Source organism: Rhinolophus ferrumequinum, chromosome 18 (genome assembly GCF_004115265.2).
Source record: "Rhinolophus ferrumequinum isolate MPI-CBG mRhiFer1 chromosome 18, mRhiFer1_v1.p, whole genome shotgun sequence".
NCBI lineage: Eukaryota > Metazoa > Chordata > Mammalia > Chiroptera > Rhinolophidae > Rhinolophus > Rhinolophus ferrumequinum.
Window position 1 is genome coordinate 31,847,060 of NC_046301.1, and position 17,094 is coordinate 31,864,153.

General features: G+C 45.5%; 1 protein-coding gene across 1 annotated transcript; it reads left to right on the plus strand.

Moving 5' to 3' along the window:
• Positions 1-6,709: 6,709 nt before the first annotated feature.
• Positions 6,710-16,037, plus strand: NEIL2 (nei like DNA glycosylase 2; the record flags this gene model as incomplete). The annotated part of the gene is made up of 4 exons (XM_033134530.1): positions 6,710-6,730; positions 8,857-9,209; positions 12,764-12,960; positions 14,927-16,037. Coding segments are annotated over 4 exons (885 nt in total), but the record flags the coding sequence as incomplete, so codon positions are not given.
• Between the last annotated feature and the right edge of the window lie 1,057 nt (positions 16,038-17,094).

Consider the following 17,094-nt stretch of genomic DNA (forward strand, 5'->3'; position numbering starts at 1 on the left):
CCGCTGACTTAGAACCAGTGGAAAGGGGCCCGGACAAGCAAACCCACCCCCACTCAGAACTGTTCATGGTGGCTTCCTGCCTCTCTCAACTGACTTACGCCAAACCCACTGGGCAACTGGTAGCCTTTGACTTTTCACAGCACCCGTTATGTTTGAGCAGGTCTGGAAAAAACTATAATCATGCTTCTATGTAAAAATCAGAAAATCTTTTACATTTGCTAAGAAATAGCCAAACTTATTCAATGTAGCGAGCATCCAGAAGGATGAGTAGCAGATAATGCTAGCAACTAAGAGTAACAAAAGAGCTTCAAAACCAAAAATAAAACCTACCAGGATTTACATTGGCTTTGGGGAATACATGTTTTCTGATGATGAGGTCTGTACTGAAGACAGTTTTCCACTGCTCTTTAGGAATGGCTTCCAGAACAAAATGATATACAATACCAGAAGAGCGACCTCTTTCCTTATAGCTAAACTTGTGCGTCACCCTAGATCGTATAGTCCAGCTTGGTCCAGCCGCCTCGCTCACCAGACTTGGTTGCTTTCCCAAATCAAATGTCTCCTCAGAGGAGGTCGTTCTGGAATTCTAAAGGATGCAGTTCTTAGGTGGCTGGGAAGTGGCTGGGGGGGAGGTAGTGGGGGCTGGCAATGATGATGTCATCAGAATAAACGTCTGGCCTAATGTGAGAGCAGCAGCCAGTGTGCATCTGTCCAGATTAAGAAACCCCTCACGTTCCCTAGCAGCCTCACCTCTTGCTATGACAACAACTTTTAAGGCACAGCTCAAATCATTTGAACAGTTGGAGAGCATGAATCCTTAATATTTGACTTTTGAATGCCTTTGAGGGGTGAGTAATAGCAGAAATAGCTGTGATTATGTTTGGCTTGGGTTGACAGTAGTGAAAATAAGTTTATTTTCACTGAACATGCAGCAGATGGAGCTGGGGTGAGGGTTACATGGATGAACGCCGCTCCAGCCCCAAGCCCCCAGAAGTTGCCACACTGATGAGGATACTTAGTGCATGAGAAATCTGGAGATCTGCTTTTGGAGTGGAGGTGGCTAGTTTTTGTTTTGAAATCATTTTCTAACATTGGACACTACTCTTCATTTTGCATCCTTGCCCTGCTTGAAGCTATAACAGGAAAATGCCATCGTCCCCTGACCAAGGACCTCAAATCTTCAAGGCTTAGCCTGGGAAGTGGGACCTCCAGGAATCTGTCCCGCTGAGGTCACTGCCCCGGGACACTTGCTTTCATTTCGTTTCAGAGGCTAGCGGGCTCTGACCGCTAGCCTCCTGGGCGTGCTGCTATTCTACGCCACTCTGGCTCCAGTGTGACTTTTATATCCCTTCTAGTAGCTGCGGCAGTGGTATTTGGCAAAAGACTATTCAATAATGAGGAGAACTAAATAATCCAAGCAAAAATGACATTATAACAGACCTCGTGGTTCAAAGTCCAGTTTTCTTTTGGTCTGTCCATTGCTATCTCACTCTCTGGGAGATTGTGGGTTTAGATTTATGTAAAGAGGTGACCACATAGCTGTGCTCTGGGTTAACAAGAACAGAGGAGTCAGAAAAAGCCCGTGAGGCAACTGGCGCTCGTGGGCCCAGGCTGTAGAAGTGCTTGCAGTCCTAACATGAAGAGGTTCTCCTCTCAGGGAAGGGTGATAAATTAGGACCCCCAGACCTCCCTCCGGGCCACACACTCCATCCGCTCCCTGCTCTCTGGTGATTGCCTTCTGCCCTACAGCTGTGGTGGCCCCTGCTTCACCTGAAAAACAAATATGTGATCCCCCACTGGGTTTACAAGAGTTTTCTTAACTAATTAATGGACAGTTCCAAATTCCTAACCAGTGAATCTGATTGCAAGGAGGTAATCCAAAAGCTCAATACTAGGAGACAATGCTAGTAGACTCCTCTTATAGTGACCATAGTCTCTTGGGCTGCCTCTTCTCCAAAATGGTTTTGCTCAAATGAAATGAATTTTAATTAGAGATGTAAAATAATTAGATTTATCATTCCTCCTCTGATTAGAGTCACACTGAATTAGATCTAGCATCCCGGGCTTGGGACCAGCAGTTCTGAAATCACGAGTTGGAGGAAAGTGGTTCTCATCTCTCTGGGTCTTACACACTTGGAAAATGCTCTTTCTGGAGACTCCAGATGGATGTTCTCCAAGTAGAAAACAGTAGCTTTGTTGTGACCCGAGTAATGACGTTTAAAAATGTCTCAGAAGCTGTACCTCCAAATGAGCACTGTCTCTTAAAGTAGCCATCTAGGAAATTATTCATCCCAATGTTGCAGCCATTGCCAAAAATTGGAAGTCTCTGCAGATGCTATCCAGAACCTGCTCAGATGAGTCTAAGAGAACCAGGCTTATTGCTTCTTAGCCACATTTAGTTTGGGGCCCCAAGCAGCATTATATCACTTGACTAATTTGTTGTCACCAATCTTAATTCTAAATGCTCCTTTAAAATACAGAAATTTGCCATCAGTGAAGAATGATCTCTAGGCTCTGGCAGCTAATACCAGTGATGGAAGCAGAAGTGATGCAAAACATTTTTAGGTCTTCTGTGGCTGCCACCCAGCATGTTATGCTTTAGTTCTGGTGTGTTTTCCTAAATCCATCGAACGACCTTGGAGTCTTCCCTCACTGCCCAGCTGTGTTGAGGTTTGAGAGAGACTGCAGGTTATGGAACTGGAACACACTTCCAAGGCTTCCTGCAGGATCCTGTATAGAGAATGCTTGAAGTATGTCATTTCTGCAATTTGGGGCAGTGGTTTTTTAACTTCTGGGGTCACAGAGCTCTCTGAAAATGTAACAAAAGTCTTGCTGACTTTCCCAGAAAGGTACACATAGCCTGAGATTTTGCACACCAATGAAACTCTGGAAACTTCTCCACATACCCCAGGTTAAGATTAGAGTTAAGAATTCCTGCTCTCAGGCTCAGGTTTAGTCCAGTGCTACAGGGCTTTGTTGGTCAAACTGACCAGGTCAGCAACATCTAGGGCGTCCAGGCACTTGGTGGGCAAGTTTGGCCCAGAGTAAACTTTTCCATTTAGCTATGAAGTCAGGCAATGGAACAGTCCCAAGGCCTCTGTCAAGGCCCCTGGGGCTTCTCTAGGCTCCTGGGAGGTCCTGCAGCCTAAAATGTAGCTGTTCACACAAGGACAGGGCTGAAGAATTTCTGGTAGCCCCTTCCTTACAGGAGGGTAAGGGTCTGGGGTTGATGGGAATACAATGGGGTTACAGGATACAAGCTGCTAAGGATTTGGGGGAAGTTAGCATTGCTAAGGTGTCCAATAACTGGCTTGGGAGAGTCCAATGGAATGGAAGCAAAACTGAGCCCCGCTAGGAAAAAGGATGCTTGGATTGGGAGGCCTTGCCTGACAGATTTACAGATCATGAGGGGTCTCAGATACCATCTGGCCCAAGCCCTCTTGTCTCACCATCATCGAGGGAACTTGCCCAAGGCCAAGTTCTCACACCTAACCTCATTAGGGAGGATCTGAGATTGGAATAAAGGTACTCTCCTTGCAGTTAATGCACTGACCACGTGGGGGCGCCTGCTTTCTTCTACTTTCCCTGTGCCCTCCAGAACCTAACAGCCTGATTTTCAAGCAATCTGAGATCAATACAGAAATTCTGCTAAATACTGCTTATTGAGCACTACTGCACATCAGATGCTGCTAGTAGTTTTATATGTACACATAAAATATTTATGTATCATCACCATGTTTTGCACACAAGGAAGATACCGGCCCATAGATTTTAAGTAACTTGCTGAAGGTCACGGAACTAATAGGTGCAGAATCAGGATTCAAACCACGCCTATTTGACTCCACACCTGCCTCTCCTAAAGTGTGGACACGTCAAAGCTGGAAACCCCACACAGCCTGGGTTTTAGTCCTCCCCAGAGACCTCTCAGCTAGGGTCTAAGGTGCCTCCTCTCTCATGCCAGTTCCCCAATCCTTTTTGGAGAATTAACAACAATGGAACATACTTATTTTTAAATACTCTACTATTTTGTTTTTTATTTTTTGAAATAAAACTTTAATAGAATAATACTACATGCAAGGCAAAATTGCTTATGGTAAAAATTCAAATAATAATATTTACATTATATAAAGTAAAAGATCCCACCCTTTTAAAATTTCATGAGAATTTCTTGACAGCCTGTTTCCTTTTCACAATAACCTCACTAGGTTTAGGAAGCCCAGCGAAATCAATTTCAAGGCTTGCCTTTGCCCGAACCACGCAAAGTTTTCCTATTAGCAATTTATCCACTTTTCTCTATAAGCATCTATCTTAAGAGAAACGTTCCAAGGGTGCTTTGCTTTTTCTCCACGGTCTGCTCAGTTTCCGTCTCTCTCCGCCCTACTTCCACTGCGGTCCTTTACCCTCCAATCCTCCGCCACTGCCCGCCCTCCAGGACCCACTTTGGGTGGGAGCCCCGCATCCTCCCCTGCTAAGGGGGAGTCCCTGCGCCCCGGGCCAGACCCAGACAGAGCCCTATACCCCCCGCCCAACCCCGGCGAGCCCCTCCTCCTGAGCTCACGCGGGGGGCGGAGTCCCGCTCTGCACCCTCCTGCGAACGCTGCGGGAGGACCACCCGCCAGGGTGGAGCCTGGCGCCACATACCCGCCGCTTTACGCCTTTTGGCCGGAGGCCCGCGCCCGGCTGCCGGCCAGCGTTCCGCGCCCACCCTGAGGGCAGAGCACCCCGCAGACGCCCGACGCCCCGTCCTCCTAACCCGCGCCGGAGGGGCCTGTGGGCCTCGCCGAGCGGCCGCGGGCCGGGAGCGGGTGAGTGCAGCCGCACGCCCTCCCGCGTGGCCCGCGCGGGCGGGGAGAGGGTGGCGGGGCTCCCTCCTCGGCGGTGCGCGGACTCCCCCCCTTCCTAACGCAGGGCTTCCTAACCTTTACCGCCGCCTGCGCGCGTTGTCGTCACCTTGTTACCGGCGGGGAAATTCAATTACCAAAAATTTGAGAAGCGTGGCTTACGGTGCCGCACCCCTGCTCGAATTTTTTTTTTCAGGGAGATATTTATCACTGTGCCTCCCTGCATTTCCCCCAGGGAGGCACCCCCAGTGCCTTTACAGTTCTGTCTCTGCGCCCACCTCTCAGTCCCCATCGCCCTGAGAAAGAGTTGGAGAAGGCAGCCGTTTTACACTCTGCCTCCGGGAGTGATTTGCCTTAAAAAAAAAAAAGAGGACGGCGGTGACGCCCCTGTCCTCCCGGGCTTTCAGTGTGGTCCGCTAAACGAGCCATTAACCAGCTTTGAGAGAGGGCCTTGAGGGCAGGTATGGCTTCCCCATCAAAGCTGTGTCCCTTCCGGTTCAAATCTTTTAAGGTTATGCTAGAGGCAACGTGCTGCCGCGTTTTCCATCTCCATAAATACACCTAAAAGAAGCATGGTGTATGTTGAGATACTTTAAGGATTAGGTGCATTTCAGAGGGAGGCTTTTCCAGAAGCTTCCTCTATTGGAGATGACCTGGGAACAGAGAGCTGGTTGAGGTTAAGGTGTGCTGCAGCTCTTGCAGTCCAGCAGTTTTGTCAGCATAGCCTCCCGAGTGTCTTGAAGTTTGATTAGGGGGATATTATTACGTTTTAGAGACTCTAAAGCACCATCAGATTTAAAATACATATTATCGAATGTGGTGCTAATTAACCTATGAGAAAGTACGGATTGTAAGAGGCATCAGTCACCATCTCAGAGACTTTAAAATGTTTTCTTAGAATTGCTGAAATACAACAGCTGCCACTATGCCAGTGGTAGGACGCGCTTAGTCCTTTGGGGTTTCGACATTACTTACGGAGTCTTGTGCAGGTGCCCTGGGTAAGGGTGGGGGGGTGGGAACTCCTGTGTCTCAGGAGCCAGCTGCAGACCACTCAGACTCAAACATCTGAATGCTTCATACACAAGCTCTCAGTTAACGTGGGGGATTTGGGGCGGAGAGAGATGTAGCGATATCCCCTACATCAGAGTTAAGATGGGACCCCAGCTGTTTCTCAGTTACTACTTCTAGGGATAAGTATTTGTAGATAAGCCGGATGTGGCCTCTCCCTGCTCTGAACCAACGTGACCCTGTGTCTGTACTTGTCATGATTCTGAGCTCTGCACTGTTGTTGTCACATATACAATGCTTTTATTAGTGGGGTGGTCCTGGAAGGGCCAGATCCACATCTGTATCTTTGTGTCCCTTACAGCGTTGTCTATGGTGATCATCTCTCCCCTAAAAGAGGGGAAATAAATCAGCAACAGTAGGTTGGAACGATTGGTTGGAGGGTGGGGCAGAAGGGGGAGGACAGAGAAAGTGTGGAGATGAGTTTAGGGGCCACAGCCCAGGCAAAAAGTAACAAGGGCCTGCTCCTGTTCAAGCTGCCACAGGATCAACGTGGAGGGCTCCTGCCTGTGAGACGATGCCTCGCACACTGCTGATGCTTCCTAAGTATTTGCTGCATAAAGAAGGGTGACGGGCTGGAAGGGGAAACCATTCCTGGGAAGCTGGTGCACCTGATACCTCTCTTTGATCTGACCCCACTCCAGCCACACTCTATTTTTTGCCATATGTGCTGTTAAAATTGATGGTAAAAAATAGCTGCTTGAAACCATGGAGTTTGGCACCCATCTGAAATGCTGGAGAGAAACTAGATAAATCAGTGGCCTCTTTTCCCCATTTCTGCCTATAGGGATGCCAGAAGGTCGTTGTGGCTCCAGGACACCCAGGTGAGTTCATCGTCTACTTTTGGGCTTGTTCATAACCTCACACAGGTGGGCAGTCTCCATCAGCACATCCTGTGCCTCCCCTAGAATTCATCTCAAAACTTTTCATGCCATCACTTCCTTGAGCCCAAGACTACCATGTTAGGACTCCACGCAGTTCCCCCTCTTTCAGTCTCAGCCAGAAGCAGGTGTCACAGTGGCCCGTTGAACTATAACAAATGTACGTGAACTGGAGATTCTGAGTCAGGGAATTCTGGAATGGTTTGATCACTCTAGCTGACTCTCATGTGCACCTTTGGTTGGGTAACCATGTTTAATCCCACTGGGCCAGCAAGGACATAAGGAAAGAGCATATCTCTTTTGATCTAGGTTCCAACCTGGCTTACCTTTGCCCTGAGCATTATTAAGTCAGAATCCCCTGAAGGGGCTCGCAGAGTCCCTGTGGTCTGACTTGTGCCTCCCTCTCTACTGCTTCTCACCCTGCCCCAAATCTCTCTTCTGATCGTCGTCAACCATCTAGAGCTCTTCTAACAGTCCTTGTCCATGGTTTTGACATGCTGCTTCCCTGCTTAAGGAATTCTTCCTTTTTCTCCCAACTCTGCCCCCATTCCTGTCCCCTCATGTTACCATGGTAATTCCTAGTCTTTCTTCTGGATTTAGCCTTGCCATCACATCTGAGAAGCCTGCCCTGCCTGCTCCGGGCCATGGGAGAGACTTCTCATTTTTTTGTGTAGCTCAGTTGAGACATTTCTCATGTGTGGGAGCAAACAGCCGTGCTCAGATTTGCAAATAATAAGTGATTCGGGAATTATTTAGAAAGCTAATGCCCTCTTTGGGGAGAGGCTTTCACAAGACTGCTGCAATTGTAATTTTTATACTAATTGACAAATTGGAGATCATATCAGAACCGTGATCTGTAAGTATGCACCTTTGGTAGTCAAAGCGGTAACGCCTGTTTCCATGATTAATGCCAGATGTTTTGATTTTAACTCTTTGAAAGATTGCCCGAATATCAGGTCATGCAGAACAGGCTCATCCTGGAATCTAGCCCTATACACATTATATACTAGGGCTAGCAGTATGAAAATAGAGTACAAGCAGCTGGAACATTCTTTTGCACCCATTTCCTATTGTCATTTTCTTTTACTGAAATTGTTTTCATTGGGATGAAGTGAATTGTTTTTTCTTTTTATACATTTTATAGTGATGGTTTGATCCATTGATTAATTTTTGTGTCAATAGTCAATTTTTATTGATTATAGTTTTTAATTGTGAGTTTTCTTCTGGCCATTAATTCTATCATATCCAATTTCAGGGGGGTAGTGAGGGGTACTGAATTTTACAATGTGTTGTCTTTAGTTGCTGTCAATCTATGTGTGGAGAGTGTGTGTATGTGCTGATTATTTCTAACAAAGAAAAAATATTGTAAATTGAACACAGGAATGACAATTTGTATTTATTTCTTAGCTAACCCATAAAAAAAATTGGGAGCATTTTCCCTTAGGTATTCTAACATGGCTCTGCTGTCTATCTAGTCTGGCATGGATTTATTTTACTGCTTATCTGATTCTTCCACTTGATTCCAATCACTTTGAAAATGTGCTAACTGCCCACACCACTGGAACAAAGAGCAAAAGTCAAGTCCAAAATACTCACCTTTGGGAAAGCTTCATAAATGAGGCAAGAAGGGAGAAATTTGCGTTAGGATAAATGTCTCATACACCTCTTCCAGTGTTCCTCTTTCTGGGCCTGTCAGTCTCTCTTAGTCTGTTTGGGCTGCTATCGTAGAATACCACAGACTGGGTGGCTTATAAATAACAGAAATTTATTTCTCAGTTCTGGAGGCTGGAAGTCAAGCTCAGTTGCTGGCAGACTGAGCTTCCTGGCTGATAGACGGCCATCTTCTCCCTGTGTTCTCACATGGTGCAAGGGACAGGGGAGCTCTCTGGGGTCTCTTTTATAAGGACACTAATCTCATTCATGAGGACTCCACCCTTGTGACTTAATCACCTCCCAGAGGTCCCCCTCCAGATACCATCATGTTACGGGTTATGTTTCAACATACGAAGTTTGAGGGGACCCAAACAAGTTTATAAGCGAAGGTTTAGGTCACGTTCATTTTTTCCTAGGTCCATGGAAAGAAATTATTCCTGAGATTTGATCCAGATGAAGAAACCAGGTCCCATGGTAACAACCCACTGCCAGAGCCTCTCGAAGGAGAGAGGAAGGAAGAGGCCGGGGACCAAAAGCAAGCCGTGGGGTCTGACAGCCAGAAAATCTCAGACCCATCTTCCCAGTCCCCGGAGCTTGTTGTTCCCAGTGGAGATGATGGTTTGGAATGTTTGGGGGGAGACAGCCCTGCAGGAGATGCTGAGAGGTGGCTGCAGGTCAGATTTGGTTTGTTTGGCAGCGTTTGGGTGAACGAGTTCTCCAGAACGAAGAAAGCAAACAAGAAGGGTGACTGGAGGGACCCCATTCCAAGGTAATGTGGTGGAGAGGGCCAAGGGCTGTGTCTGCATCTCTGCAGGGTCTGCAGTGTTCAACATGGCCCCCACGGTGTGGCACACTGTGGGTGCACTCGGGTGGCTGTCCAACTTGCTCTGCAGCAGCCTGCTTCCTGGGAGAGGAGACACTTCTCTGTCTACCCGTCAGAAAACGTAGACTGTGGTCTGTGCCCAGAGAGGGGCAGTCACATCCTGGGGCAGCTTAGACAAGGGGGAGAACTGTCCCCACAAACGTGGCCCTGGAGGGTGGGAGGTCTCTGAAGGACACTGCATGGCTTGACCGAGTGCACTCTGAATTTAGGGATGGAATTGTCCCAATTTTTAATCTATTCATACTGAGAATATCTTAGTGCATAAAACTATCCAGGGGTTTACTCTATCCTGTTCAGGGTTATTTCCTTACTGTACTACATTCCCAGAGGAGTCATTGCTGGTCCAAGAGAATGAACGTTCTCATGACTTTGCAGAAGTGCTCGCTTAGCTGAATTCTCATAGCACTGGGTTGTTTGTGTACTTTATAAATCAATTTGTAGGGGCTTTTGGATATTGCGTTAGCCTTTGTGATGTACGCTGCCAGTATCGTTTCCAGTCCGTGCCCTTTGACAGTGTCTGCCTGTTGGCGCTCAGGATTTTTAATTTTTGTGTAGTCTGTGGTTGGTATTTTTCTTGATGGCTCTTAAGTGTTCCCCTCTTGCTAAAGAAGACCCCTTCTACCCAAAAATCACCATTCTTCTGTTTCCTAAAGTCTCATAATTATGTCTTTTTTTATGCTCAGAACTGTAGTCTTTATTTATATTTATAGTATGATGTAGGGCCAGTAGAATGCTTTGGGCTGTAAAAATAATTCAGGCTGGCTTAAATGGGGAGGAGATTTTTTTGGTTCACATAGTAATTGGAAGTTCAGAGGGAGGGTGGGCTTTGGCGTTGACTCAGTTCCCAGCTTTTGGCTTCGTGTTCTTGTGATTCTCCAGCCTTTGCACTTTCCCACATGTTGGGTTTGTCCTTAGAACCTCATGCAGTTCCAGGCCTTAGGTCCACATAAGGAAAGAGAAAAGAGGAAGAGAGAGGGTCAATTCTAGACATTCAGATGAGCAAGGAGAGTTCCTCAGAAACCCCCAGCAAACCTCTCGTTGCCAGACGCTGGCTCCTGGGCTAATCCCTGAACTAGTCTCCAGCTAGGGGATTTGAAGTACTCTTCCACTAACAGGGCTCACCCTGAGATTTCCAAATTTATTGCCACAGAGTTAACACATATTCTCTTCTTTTTTAAATCTCTTCTTGTCAAGTTATGTCTCATTTTTCATGTTTTATATATTGCTTTGTCTCTCCCATTTTTTTCCTTAATTAGGCTTGCCAGAGTTTTATCTATTTTGTTGGTCTTTCAAATCAATAATAATTAGTTTTATATGCTCTATATGGAGGAGTATTGCCTAATTTTCCAGATGTGTGAGTGTTTGGGATCATCATTTTGTTTTGTTGTCATTTTTTTGATCAGTGATCAAAGCCTGTAAATTTTCTACTTTCGGCATTAAGATTTGTAGTCAAACACATAATTGATCTTTGTGTGCACTTTGTGTACATAACTTAGGATAGTATGTTCATTAAAAGTAAAACATTCCGTAAATATGAAGAACAGGTTATAGCTTTGACAACTCCAAGTCTCTCTCTAGCGTATTTTTTGTTTACTTAATATGCCAAACTGGGGAACAGGAATATTACAGTCTCCCAGGGTAGTTGTGCTTCTACAAAGTTTTTCCTGGTTTTTCTAAGCGTTTTTGTTTATGTGTTTTGCTGCCCTGATGTCCCAGGCATTAAGGCCCCTGACTTGCATAGGTTCTTGGCAGATTCATTAGTAAATAACAGACCCTCTCTTTGCTGTGGGTCTTGAATTCTGGTTTACCTGACATTAATAGGGCCGCTCTGTGTTCGGTTGGTCTACCCATTGGTCTTTTTTCACTTAGTTGGTATGTTTTCAGTGAAGCAGGCTTTTGTATCTCTTTACACTCAAACTGAAACTCTTTGTTTTGAAATGGGGTAACTGGTGTTTGGATTTTCTTCCACTTGCCATTTAATTATACCTTGTTCCTTTTCTTTTTTTGGATTTATCAAGCTTCTTTTCTGCCTTTCTTTACCCTTGTTAATTTGGAAGTACTGCTATTTATTTTCATTCTGTTGGTAATAATCTTATCTTTAAATTATACCTGTATTTTCTTTTTGAGTTATTAACCCTCGAATTTTTATAACATTAAATTAATAACTCTTCTCCCTCATTATTGAAATTGGTTTTTTGCTCTCTTTCACCCCTCTGAGATGAGACCTTTAAAATATTTCTACTTCAGAGCATTTGAGATCTTGCTCCTCAGCATATGTCATCAGTTTGGCTCAAATAAACTCTTACAAAAATTTAAAATATTTCTACTTCACTACTTATTTTCTGTCATATCCATCCCATCTGCATTTGCTGAGATAGTTTAGAATTTTAGTTCCAGACTGTTCATTAACTATGTTATTAATTATGTATAATTAAACTAATCAATATTAAAAACATTAAAATAGTTATCTTTTGTTTCAAGAATTCTTTCCTAATATTTGTGTTGTAGTTGTCAGTTGTGTTATGGTAATTACAATCCATTTAGATCTCACAATAAATACTACAAAATCCAGTGCTGCTCATTATGTGCTGTCCTTTTCATCTCCTATCTTGAGATATTTGCTGATTTAATTTATATTGGATATGTATTTTTACCTTGAGTAATTAATTACCTCTGATACCATGCATAGATGTTTTCCTGAGTTCTGTTCCTCTAAAGTCATCCTTTTACTTTTGCATAAGAATACCACCTAGGTCAGATACATGAAGCATACTCTGCTTCTGATGTGGAGTCCAGTTCCAGCCTGATTATCTTCCCTGACAGAGTAAACACTGTATTTCTTTATCAAAGTTCATTAGGTTTCTCCTCTGTCCTTGGAGTTCAGAAAGCCCATGGGAATATGTGCGGATATGTCTTTCTGGGTAAATCTTGCCTGAGCCTGGGAGTTGTGCCTCTTTAGCCTGTCTCTCTGTCCTCCTTCCTGATAAGCCCTGTTTTTGTGCAGGTAGCCACACCTCCTCAACTTTAGACCTTTCTGTATGTCCCAAGTTGTCTTCAATGAACATGTATTGTTATGATCAGAAAGATGAAGAGCTATATATGTGTGTTTTTTTTTTAATTTTTATTGGGGAACAGTGTATTTTTTCAGGACCCATCACCTCCAAGTCAAGTCGTTGTCCTTCAATTTAGTTGTGGAGGGAGCAGCTCAGCTCTAAGTCCAGTTGCTGTTTTCAATCTTAGGTGCAGGGGGCACAGCCCACCATCCCATGCGGGAATTGAACCGGCAACCTCGCTGCTCAGAGCTCGAGCTCCAACCAATGGAGCCATCCGGCCGCCCATATGTGTTTTCTTTTAATTATTCTGTTTAGCCCTGAAATTCTTATGATTCTGGCAGAGCCATTCCTTTTCTCTTGTACTTACGATCTTTTCTTCCTTCCCAGGTTGGTCCTGTACTTTGACAGTGGTGGCTTCCTGGCATTTTATAATTGTCAGATGTCTTGGAGCTCTTCCCCAGTGGTGAAACCCAACTCTGACATCTTGTCTGAAAAGTTCCATCGAGGACAAGCCTTAGAAGCTCTGGGACAGGAACAGCCTGTCTGCTATACACTGTTGGATCAAAGATACTTCTCAGGCTTAGGTATGACTGATGGGACAGGGATGGGCCCCCTCAGCGTTATTTAATAGAAAAGGTACTCGTCTGGGTGGTACAAAACTGAGACCCACCCAAGTGTGAGCACTGCTGGTCTTGAGGTGATCATTTAACCTCTTTAACTCCCTCATTTTTAAACTGAGGGAGTTAGATAATGCAATTTCTAACTCCTCCTGGCTTCAGAATTCACACCCTAATTCTGTAACCCCTTGTAGTCTGCCTGACAGCCGCATTAGTGTGTGACCTAAGGGGCAAGGGTCACGTCTCGTCCGTCCTTGAATCCTCCAGTACATAGCAGAGTGCCTGGCACGCAGGATGCGCTTGATTGGTGTCTGGTAGGAACCAAAGCCATGGGATTTGCTAACGGAGAGCCGTGCATTTGCTAATGGGGCTGGCAGGCAGATGGAGCTGCCTGCTGGTGAAAGCAGAGATGTCTTAGGTCTACATGAGGATCTTATAAGACATGAGTGAAGAAGCAGGTTTCTGCTCTCTGTCCAGGTATGCTGAGCAGTGAAACTGAACATTTTTGAGGTGGGGAAAAAAGCTGAGCAGTATGAAAACTTGGACAGCAAATTACCTGGACTATCAGAACATACCATTCTTATTTCCCACAGTGGGCTAGTACGTGCACCTGTGATTGGCTGCTGAGGCAGTCGGGTGAGCTGGTGATGTGACAGTCACCTCTGTATCCAAGGCATGACTTTGTCTGCTGCAGGCATAGCTCACCTCGTGAGGGGGGACGAGGACCAGTGGCTCAGCAGGCAGTGGCCTTGCATTTTCATGTTAGGACCAAGGGAGTCCCTGTGACTTGGGAACCAACGGGTCTTTCAGAAGTGGCCTTTGGGGTATGTGTAGCAAGAGCTAATGCCCTATGAACGTGTCATTATTAACAATAGTAACAGCCAACGTTTTTCAAGGGACTCTAACATGCCAGGCACATGGGTTCATCCTTAACTTCTATTCTGTAGGGTAGTTACTTACTTATTTTCTCTTTACTCAGATGAAGAAACTAAACCAAAAGATACATTGCTAGTGAGGAATACAGCTGAGATAGGAATCTAGGTCGTCTGCCAGTGAATTTTAGAGCAAGATTTTGTGTGTAGCCGTGAATGTGATTCTGAAGCTCTTAGAAAGTGGTCATTTTATTTATCCGTTCACGCCACACGTGCTGAACGCTAGCCTTCTGCCAAGCCCAACCTGCTCTCCATGAGGAGATTATTGTTTAATAGGTAACGTGAGTTAGACTGTAATAAATGCCTAGTAGAGATTACAGGAAAGTACATTGTTGGAACATTTTGGAGAGAGTTAACTGATTCTGGAAGGCGGGATCAAGGCTGGCTTTACAGAGAATGAGGCAGGAGCAGAAAGATAATGCAATAATACCTCCTAAACACTTTTGTATTTCAGGCATTATGCTTGACATTTCAACTAAGAGTAACAGCTAATACTTACTGACTACTCTGTATACCAGTCACGGGGCCCAGCATTTGTGTGCGTGTGTGTCTCTAAATTCTCACTTACTGCTTACAAAAACCAGGTAACTTATCCCCATCTTACAGATAGGAAACAGAAGCCTAAAGAAGCTAAGGAACTTGCCAGAGTCACATAGCTGGGATCTGGTTGAACTGGGATTTAAATCCAGGTAGTCAGGTCCTAGAGCCTGTTTTGGTAACCACTTTGCTGTAACAAGGGCCATGCATGACTCTTATTTCATCTTCACAACAACCTAAAGGTAAGTATTACCAAACCAGTTCTACAGACAGGGAAACTGATTCAGGGATTTCGTGACCTGCCCAAGAGCCCCTGGTACACAGCAGAGCTGGCCCCAGGTCTTCCTGAAGCTCTGCCCTGCTGCCATCACACTAGCTTCAGTTTGCTTTGTTCACTTGGTGGACTGGTTTCATTATGGATGTGTCCTTTATTCTTCCCTCGTCGTCTTTCTGCTTTCTTTTAGGGAACATCATTAAGAATGAAGCCTTGTACAGAGCTGGGATCCATCCCCTTTCTCTTGGTTCGCTCCTCAGTCCCCTGCAGCTTGATGTCCTTGTGGATCATGTGGTGGAGTTCAGTGCTGACTGGCTTCAGGGCAAGTTCCAGGGCAGACAGCAGCACATGCATATCTACCAGAAAGAGCAGTGCCCTGCCGGGCATCGGGTCATGAAGGAGGCCTTTGGGCCTCCAGGTGGGTTCCAGAGGCTCACGTGGTGGTGCCCCCAGTGCCAGCCCAAGCTGCCGCCCGACAAGCCAGAGCAGGGCCAGCTCTCCTAAGGTGTTCAGGCCCCTCCTTCACGGAATCTTGCCCTTTAGGGACCGTGATGCCTGAATGTTAAGAAAGGGGGTGTGGGCAGGGGTTGGAATTGGGTACAGGAATTAGAGGGGACCGTGGGTCAGAGGGCTGTCAGTCCTGTTGATATTCGTCACTGGAGTTACGTCTAAGGTATAATTTCTACAAGGTTAGTTTCCCCCCCGCCCCAACTGTTGGTTAATTCTTCCTATCTAGTTCTGTCATTGGGAAAGATGGGAAAAGTCATGAGGACAGTTAAGGGAAAAGCCCCCTGGAACGACAGTGGAGTGATGAAAATGAAAGCTGCTGGAAGACAGCTGTGCCCCAACATTGCTCTGTTTGGTTTTGTTTGTTTGTTTTTGAAACATTGGTTGGCTTGAAGGCCCTCCATTTTAGAAACAGGAGCACGGAATTGTCTTCCTTCATTCCTCTGGAGGGATCCAGGGATGAGGATGGTGTAGCGTGAGGGTTTTGCTGGGACTCAGCCTCCTGCCTGGGTCCTTTCCTGTGAGATGGAGACACCAGGAGAAGGGGTGGGGGAACAAGTGGGTCAGGGAGCTGGCCACCTCCCTAGTGTGCCCAGTGGGCTTCAGAAAAAAGCTACTTGTTTCCTCCTCAAGGATGTATTTGACATATTTGTGATCGTTGATATGTGAAACAATGCAAGAATCACAGACTGTAGAGACACAGTGTCCAGTTAGCAACAGCTGGAAGAAACTAGGACATGAAAATAAAACTCTTTGTTCTTTTCTGTTGTCATGTATTTGGCAATAATGGTTCTTACACTATAAATAACTGAGCTCTGTTGGGCTTGTTGAGGTGGCTTGATAGAGCCACTTGAAAGGAGCAGGGCAGGGGGAGGGGGTAAGCACACAGCTGCTCTTCTGCCCTGCAGGGCACTGCACTGGCAGGAGATCAGGTGAAGCAGAGGTGGATTTCACTTCGGTTGCCACAGTCTCTGGCACGTAGAAGACAGAGATTTGTCTGATAGATGCTGATGCCTGGCTTTTATAATTGGCAACTGGGAGGCTGTTAGTGCCAGTCACTGGAGAAGCATGGTCAATAAAAGAGAGATTTCAATTATGGACATGCTCAGTTTGCACAGTTTGGGGGACATCAAAGAGGAGGTGTCCTAGATGCAGCTCGATTCAGTAAGTATTCATTGTGCATCCAGTATGTGCCAGGTACAATTCTAGATGCTTGCAGGTAAGTTAGTGAACAAAACAGATCTGTTGTCATTGAGCTTACATTCTAGCAAAGGGAAACAGCCACTAAACATCAAAAATAAATTATTATATTAGAATGTGATAAATACTGTGGGGAAAAAGTAGAGTAGATGGAGGATCAGTGGTGGTGATGGGGCAAGCTGCAGTATTAACAGGATGATCAGGGTGGCCTACATGAGGTGAGATATCAGCCAAGACTTGAAAGAAGTGAAAGAGCCAATTGAATGGGGAGAAATATTGCTGGAAGAGTGAACACCTACTAGAAAATGCCCAAAGGTCAGAAAGGAGAGAAATAAGAGATAACAGAGAGGTAATGGGGGTGGAGGGCTAATCATGCGGAACTTTGTAGACTCTCGTAGGGACTTTGGCTTTACTGAGTGAAACGGAGAGATTGTAGGGTTTTAGGCAGTGAGCTGACAAATTTGGAAGGATAGCTGGTTGCTGTGTTAAAATGGAGTAGGGTGAAGGGCTGTGGTAGCAAGTAGTTTTCTAGGGCTTGTGAGATATAAATTTCCACATCAGCTTTATGTAAGTCGTGGGAAAGCTTCAAATCCTTTTTGGGGGACAAGGTGGGCCTAAAATAAACACTTTGAAGAGTAGTTGAAATTCTAG